The 8,826-nt window shown below is 33.1% G+C and overlaps 1 protein-coding gene across 1 annotated transcript in view; it reads right to left on the minus strand.

Annotated features, from left to right (window-relative positions):
- Positions 1 to 8,826, minus strand: part of LOC106682851 (ran-binding protein 9) — a 63,362-nt gene that overhangs the window by 22,304 nt on the left and 32,232 nt on the right. The window contains exon 7 of the mRNA XM_067045917.1: positions 2,110 to 2,317. Coding sequence (XP_066902018.1) covers positions 2,110 to 2,317 — 208 coding nt within the window. The remainder of the gene's footprint in view (positions 1 to 2,109; positions 2,318 to 8,826) is intronic.

An 8,826-nucleotide genomic window follows, 5' to 3' on the forward strand; every position in this document is an offset into this window, starting at 1 on the left:
AAATAGTTGTTCAAAAACATCGATGTATTTTGAGTAATGTATTGTAAGCAACAATATTTTAAAACATCGATGTTTTTTTAGTCGTTGTCGGATTCTTTGTTTCAAAAAGCACTTCTTACAGGCCGTAGAATGCGGGATCATTGGAACAGACCTTATGTTTCTGAAATAGTTATTCATAAACATCGATGTATTTGGAGTAATGTATTGTTAGCAACGATATTTTATTAGTCGTTGTCGGATTCTTTGTTTCAAAAAGCACTTCTTACAGGCCGTAGAATGCGGGATCGTTGGAACAGACCTTATATTTCTGAAATAGTTATTCATAAACATCGATGTATTTTGGGTAATTTATTGTAAGCAACGATATATTAAAAACATCAATGTTTTTTGTTGTCGATGTTGGATTCTTAGTTCCAAAACCTACTTCTGACAAGCCTTAGAATGCGTGATCGTTGGAACAGACTTATGTTTCTGAAATAGTTGTTCAAAAACATCGATGTTTATTGGGTAATGTATTGTAAGCAACTATAATTTAAAACATTGATGTTTTTTGGATTCCATGTCCTATTGGTTGATTGAAAAAGCACTTCTGACTGGCCCGAGCATGCGTAGTGTTTAGAACAGTCTTTATGATACAGAAATGGTTTAAAAAAATCGATGTTTTTTTATCGATGTCGCATCTCTAATACAAGGTGACTGGAGGTGCCCCACAGGGCTCTGTAGTAGGGCCTCTTCTGTGGAACGTCATGTATGACACAATTTTCCAATTGATAATGCTGGAGGGAGCCACAGTTGTGGGATTTGCAGATGAGCTTGAAGTGGTAGTGCTGTCGAAGCACTCCGAAGAAGTTATCCTCATCACTAACCAGGCTGTAGCTAGGGTCTGAGGTTGACTGTTTTTGGTAGGCCTACAACTTGCAGATCACAAGACCAAGGTTCTCCTAGTCACTAGAAGGAAGCAAACTGAGACCATCACTATCACAGTAGGGAGGCACGAGATCCATTCTCAGCCATATTTAAAATACCTTTGGTGTTTTGATTGATGCACGTATCCGGATAATGTTCACACGGAGTATAACAGCACAAAATCTGCTAAAGTGGGCATCCTTATTGTCATGCCGTATGCCAAACTTTGGAGGTCTGAGGGAGAGTTGCAGAAGATTTCTTGCTATTGTTATCTACTCAATCATATTATATGCAGCTCACATTTGGAAAGAAGCGATGGCTACCAAATCATACAGGGGACAAATGGTTTCCATTTATCGCAGAGCTTCCTTAAGGACAGTAAGTGCTTTCTGAACTGTTTCCTATGAGGCGGTGGGCGTGATAGCCAGAATGCCACCTGTTGAACTTCTTGTTGAAGAAAGAAGTAGGCACTATGAACGAAAATAACCATCGATCAGTGGCAACAGTGCTGAATGCTTTAGAGCCTATCAGTACCAATTTAAAGAGGAGAACAGAGTGGAATGCTATGCATGTCAGACTGTCAAGGAAACAAAGAGAGTGCTAGAAGTTGTGACTAGCATGGAAACATGAAAACTCTTGCGAAGAAAACAATGAGGCGATACTCAGCCATTAGAACTAATGCGTAATGGTGGTCTCGTGGAGAAGAATGAACAAGTTTAGGGTGGTGGTTTCAATGGGTAAAAAAAAAAAAATCCCACACACAGATATGTATGGACCTATCTGTGTCTTTTGAAGATTTCCGCCAACTCTCATAAAAAAAACACACAGACACATGTACACATGCATCCCAAAAATCAACTGAAGGTAAAAGTAAAGCAATTCAATAATGATCAAACAGGAAGATCACTATAAGATGGATCAATTAACAGCAAAGGAATTATCCATAACTTATTACAGAGAACTAATAGGATCTAGTTACAAGTAAGCATGTCTACCTCAACTGCATAGCTGTTACCAATGGTCATCAGTTGCATACACAAGACATTGTATTACATATATTGCTGCTAATGGAATAACTAAAACCTGACCCGCTCAGTTCTTAAAATGCTTTTAATTAATTTTTCTATATTTAACATCACACCTTTTAGAACTAAGTTTGACCTAAATGAGGGTAAAATATAAAATGGAACAAACAGGTCTCACCTATATGGTTTAGTTGATTGAATGACAGATGTATGAGCAATGTGCCTCATATTATTGTCTATATCACTTCCATTCACCATCTCTATAAATTGCCTACATTTTAAAAGGAATAATAAATTAGGTCGACTTTCTAATAAGCCAGGATACAGCCTCCATGTTAAGTCAATAGCTTCTCCCATACGCCCAGCAAGAATAAGCTTTAAAATTTCTGAAAGAAAAGAATTTCATTAGAAGAAAAAAAGGAAATAATCTTTCATAAAATAGTACTATTTGTACATAAGCAATATAAAAGATAGCAATACAAAGTTTAATTAAGTTAAAAATTTCATTAAAATTTCCTGAGTAATTCATCAGAATCTGGAACAACTTAACAATTAACCGAAAAATCAGGTGAATATTGTAGCAGGTCAAGATCACTTAATACATATAAAAATCATACTAGCTGATCAAGTAAAAGTGGGTTAATTAAATCTAATAAAATATCAAATTCAATAAAGTTAATTATGTAATAGATAAAATACAAATATATTTTAGTGATCCAAATGAGAAACAAAGAACATAAATGAGGAAAATTTTAACACATTATTATTCAAAACATTTAATATGCTGTAAATTTTAAGTGAGTTTCTCATTCAGTAAAAAGCTCTGTTGCCTGCTCCTTGATTTATGTTATTGGTTTAACAATTATTAGTAAACATGTTTGTTATAAATAGGTCAAGAAATGGATAATAGCTATAATATAATACTATTATAATAACTTGTTCACTGATTACAGTAACAAAGAAACACAGAATAAAACTAAACTATTAAGTTTCATAAGATTACCAGCCATCCTAAAATTGACCCCAAGTGTGGATAAGTGGAAAGAACCGAATTGTCACCCCTCACAACTCACTGGACCCAGCTGACTGACGATCAAGGTCACCATATCTTCAAAGATTACATCGTCTGTTATCGGAGGAGCCAAAACATTGTATTGTTATAATTTTCTTTTGAAATTCAATTAAAATTCTTTTTGAATGTGTGGACAGTTTTAGTGCTGTTGTATTCTTCTTCTTTCCCTTGCCTGGGTGTTTTTTTTTTTTTTTTTATTATTCATGATAGGGGATGTTTTTGTAGCTATTTATCAAATTGTGATTGATTGTTTTGCATATTAGTATTAATATTGAATGCATGGCTGGAAGGCATTGAAGAGTCAATTGTACCATGATTGTTTAGGGGGAAAGAAATTGATTTATAGGTCTGGTAAAGTTGTTAATTTTTTTTTTCTCTCTTTTCGATCCTCTTTCGGGATTTTGTTCTATTTTGCAGTGAGAAAGTCGGTTTACTAGCATGGACAGACAAACATTCATTATTCATAGCAGTGGTCAGATATATAGAAGTAATCATTTGGATTTCTTCTTTTATTAAATTTGTTTATTTGTTTTTCTAACCTGTTGTATCTATATATATTATTATTTATTTGTTTAATTATATTTTGTTTTCCTTTTTGTAATTTCACTTACCTAGTGACTCACATATATTAACCAATTATTAACTTATTTATACTGTTTTGACGAGTTTTATATTTTTTTAACCATATTTATATCTTAAATGTTTTTATATATATTTTAACTTAGAGACTAATATATTTTTTAATCACTTTTAACCTATTTATTTATTTTTGACTTGCATGATGTTTTTATCATCTGAACAATAACTCTATTTATTTATAATCTTTAAATTTCTTTCTCTATATTTATATGCACATATATTTATTTATTTAATTTTTAAATGAGATTAGATGCTATACGCACCCAGGAGGTATCTGATCCGCTGTCAATGGGAAGCTCCACTGCAGCATTGGTCCATTGCCCAGCGACTGTCGAATGTTCCAGATGCCCTATTCCAGTCTACATTCAATTACGAAGCCGAAATCGCGGCATGTGCCGATAGAATATGGATGGATCAGGGCCACCAAAGTGTGAGAGCTCTACGGCAGTCGTTGCATGAATACTTTTGAAGAATGGGCCAATTGCAGGTGGCAGGGTATTGGTGTTCGCCATTTCAAAGAGACCCCAAAAGCTAGATATGTATGTGAGAAGCAGATACTCTCGGGGTCAAAATGGGAAAACGCCCAGAAACTAAATATCAACTACGCACCCCTGCGTGGAGTTCCAGGAGCCAGTAGACAGCAAGGAGAAGTTGGGTCCCTCAGTCGCAAATGCACCAGTCTGAAACACCAGCCCATGTGCTGGGAAAATGCCCCAACAACTCCCTCCTTATAACACACCGGCACCACAGGGTCAAAGAAGAATTGATGAAGTTCCTTGAAAGAAAAAACTTCCCCTGCTTCGAGGAGGTATATTGTGTTGACACTGACGGATCCGTGCGATACGCAGATATTGTTACATTTACAAAAGTCAGAGGCACGGCTCTGGTCTTGGACCTGACAATAAGATTTGAAAGTAATGACCTCGAACAGGAAGGTGGAGTGGAAAGGGGAAAAAAGGAAATATATGAAAAATGCATCACTTTCCTTAAAGAAAAATTCCACGAGACCTTCGGAGAGAGAGAGTTCACTGTGAGAGGCCTCTGGTTTGGATCTTGTGGAACAATACCAGATAGAACAAGGAGCTTCTTAGAAGGCCTAGGTGTTAGCATCGGGAATATTGCGATCTTGGCGGAAAATATTATTTTGGATTCCCTGGGGATCATACATCACCTGCATGGAAATTAGTTCTAGTTTATTCATTATTTTTTCTATTTAATTATTTTAGTAGGTGGACCTGTTGATTTGTGTGTTTTAACTTAATTATTCATTAAATTATTTTATTTTTATTTATTTATTTATCTTTTATTTACTTATATATCCAATCTAGTATTTCTTTTAACCATTTTTTTATTATATTTTCCTTTAAATCTATGTATTAGTTTTGTTTTGGTAAAATGTATTTACTTGTTTGTTTTACTGTAAACTGATCTACTGCTGTGACTAGTATTTCTCTGATTTGATTTCACATCACTGTCTAATGTTGAGTTTGTTTAGCCTAGAGTTAGGGTCACTGGGGAGGATCTGAGAGAGGGAATTCGGGAGAGTGAATTTGTTGATAAAATGAAACAAAAATTGTGAAATAGAAGGGACAAGAAAGGGGGAAAAAAAAGGAATAAATTGGAATATTTGTATTTAGTATGTAGAATTGATTGTAAAGGAAAACTGTGAGAAAAAAGAAAAAAAAAAATTTCTTTCTACTTTATTATATCATGTTAAAATATGTAATTTATATATGTCCGATCACGGATTGATTAGTATACTGTGTAATGTAACAACACGATGTATTTGGGCAGCATGAATGAATAAAACATTTTTCTCTCTATGACTGTAGCCTATTGAATATGTAGAAACATTTTTCACTTTCTTTTTCTTTTATACATCATTTAGAAAATGTAAACCTATTTTTACAATTTTATATTCAGTATAGGGGAAAGAACTCGACCTGCATTATCTATCAATTTTCCACCTGCAATCTATGAAATTGCAGAACGAGGAATCTGACCCTTTGAACAATCAAACTGGAAAATGGACATGCCTCACTTGGAAGTTGTATCCACACATTTACTCATTTGATAAACCTACTGAAGTGGCTGATAGAAGTATAAGAGGTAAGAGCGAAATAGTAGGGCGTTGTATGAATAACAGATATAGGCCTCTCTAAAACAATAGGGAGATTAGTAAAATTTGAGGCTATTTTAAAATAAAAAAAAACTCATACTGAAAAACTGATTAAAAAAAAAAAATTACCACAGTATTTGAGATATGATTAAAACTTTTCATTTTTCCATTCCCAATTATCCACTCCTATGCCGTGATAGATCTTGGTGTAAAGGGAGTGGGTTAGATATTTTTATCCATAGAAATCACACATATTAAATTAATCATTAACATTTTGAATGTTTACTGGTTTCCTATAATTCCAATCCAAAATCTCTGGTAATTTCGACACCAATATTTTTTTTCTTTTAATTTATGTATAAAATGTAACATTTAGCCAGATAAAGTTTATATACATGTTTCTTAACCATGACAACAGACAGAGTTGTACAATCAGCAGGAGAATATTTTTTAACTGAATTACTGAATACAGACACAATAAAGTTATTTTATATCACTACATTTTCTAAAAAATATTTAAGACAACGTGAAATAATCCAAAACAGCAATGTTAACAAATATTTTATTTTAAATAAAAATAAAAAAATCTTTTGGACATGCAAAAAATGTTATTGAAAGTGGATAAACTAAAAGAATACAAAAGCAAATAAATTTATGTGCTTCAATACATAAATTTGATAATAAAAAAATTTGAAGGAGTGTCAAAACCCTTAAAGGTGGCAAAATCCAGAACAATTGTAGCTAGTGGAAGCTAGGACAGTATTAAACACAGTGCAGGACAATCCCAGATAAAAGGGAAGTGCTAGAGCTCTACCACTCTGAACGCAAGCTAGAAAAGTGACCTCCCTTAACGATAGCTTGCCGTTGTCATATGTGCTCCTAAGCCACCATGGCTTGAAGATAATATGTCTTCATCCGCAGTCAAAGTGTTAAAATTAATCTGATAGGTAAAGTAAATTGTCCATCCGAGCATATAAAAACGAAAAATCAGATAAATACTACAACAAAGGTAAATCATAAGGTTCTTAGTATGATACATTAAGTTCACCCTAAAATTCACAGATTAATAATTTGTATTTTAAGTAATGATGAAAATTTAAATTATTCGTTAGTGAGAAAAATTTGATTATTCAAAGTTTGTTTAATAAGCACGAACAAAACAGTTTCTTGATTTTTCTTTTTTTACTTTTAACTGCTACATTGAATTTAAGTCATTTAAAAGGTGAATATTACCTTAAGAATCATGAAGGAACAGGAAAGAATAGAAGAACTATTTTCTGATCTTCATTTCACGTAATAAACCAATGCTTTCCTGTATGTCGGCCTCATCTGGGCTAAAATACAACAATTTTTTTTTTGTGAACATGCAACCAAATAATAAAGCAGTTAAACCCAAAATGAACACTAACAAAAGAATTTCAAGGTAGAAAAAACATGACTAGGTTCATATAAGATCAATAAAGATTTTATTAGGAAAAAACAATGAGATTAAAAGCTATAAATAAAATTTAGTAGGCACCACTTTGTGAGCATAAGCTAAAATTTTATAAATACCAAGATCTATCATGACCTAAAGCTTAAAATTCTTGAAATTTATTAAATAATTTGAAGTTATATATAATTGGTTTTTTAAAAGATTTTATATAAATTAATATAAATTATCTAAAAGAGAGATCATAACATTGATAGTTTCCTATTCATTTCCCACTCCTTTATTATTATTATTTGGCAATATTATGTATTATTACACTACATTATACTTTATACTATATTATATCTATATTACCTGACTTATGACTAACAGTAAAATGAGGGTAGCCTGTTTAAGATAAAATGAAGATTGTGTTCATTCATTTATTCATTAGCAATAAAACCCAACCAACTAGTTAATATTATTTATTTATTAAAAGTCTTTAATTAAATATTGTTTATAAAATAAAAAAATATAATTGTTAACTATTGAATATAAAATAGTTTAATATGTAAAGACTAAAAATATTACATTTGTTTATTAAAAGACCACAGTAACCTCAAGTTCAAAAAGGTTAGGAAGGCACACCACGGTCTTTCAGGCAGAGATGTTCACAATTAATGTCTGTGCCCAGAACCTAATAAAAGAGGGTAAGAGGGATAGGCTCTTCACGATTTTCACAAATAGTCAGGCAGCCATTTATGCGCTGAGTAATTAAATAATCTGCTCCAAATTGGTGGAAAAATGTAAGATTAATCGGAACTCTCTTTTCTTAGCCCAAAAGGTTTGGATTGAATGGGTGCCTGGACACACAGGCACTAAAGACAATGTGAGAGTGAACTGTTTTTATTAGTCCTGACCATGCAAGAGATACCCAAAGTAATTGCTAAGGGCAAGGCTGGGTTATTCTGGAGGAACAGCAGAAGACAAGAGCAGTCAAAGAAGTCCTAAAAGCCTTCTACACAAAACGAAGTAACACAAATCTGAATATGGACTAGAGTACCTTAAGATGGGTGACAGGACTGTATACAGGACACTGTCAGCTGAATAAGCATCTCTATAAAATAAGACAGATAGAGTCACAAATCTGCAGCTTTTCCAGAAAGGATGAGACCGCATGACAGATCTGTACATGATGTGATATGCAGTCTCATCATCCAGTCACATCATATGCAGAGGCACTGGTCAGAATACGATTCCTTACCTTTGGGCGAGATTGATTCTTAGATCCTAACCTTTGACAGTTGATACGTATAAGATATCCAGATTTGTAAAGATATCTAGCTTGTTTTAGACAAAACATAGAACGGCATACAATAGACCCTCAGTGACCATAGTACACTTTTGCTGGGTTAAAAAAAACCTCAAGTTTTTAACACTGGACACCCATTCATCCATAATTATTGCTTGCCAATAAATATTATTACTGTTGTAATCAAGATTGACTTACTTATAACCCTTTGTGTCTGAAAGGTAAGTCCTCTTACTATAGAATTTTCAGATTTACACCCTCACAAATTTTGACTAATGAACTAATGCCCTGAAGATGCCTCAATGGGTGAAAATTAGGCTGTCTGAATAATATATATATATA

This window comes from Halyomorpha halys, unplaced genomic scaffold (genome assembly GCF_000696795.3).
Source record: "Halyomorpha halys isolate HHAL.00 unplaced genomic scaffold, Hhal_1.1 Scaffold447.1, whole genome shotgun sequence".
Taxonomy (NCBI): Eukaryota; Metazoa; Arthropoda; class Insecta; order Hemiptera; family Pentatomidae; genus Halyomorpha; species Halyomorpha halys.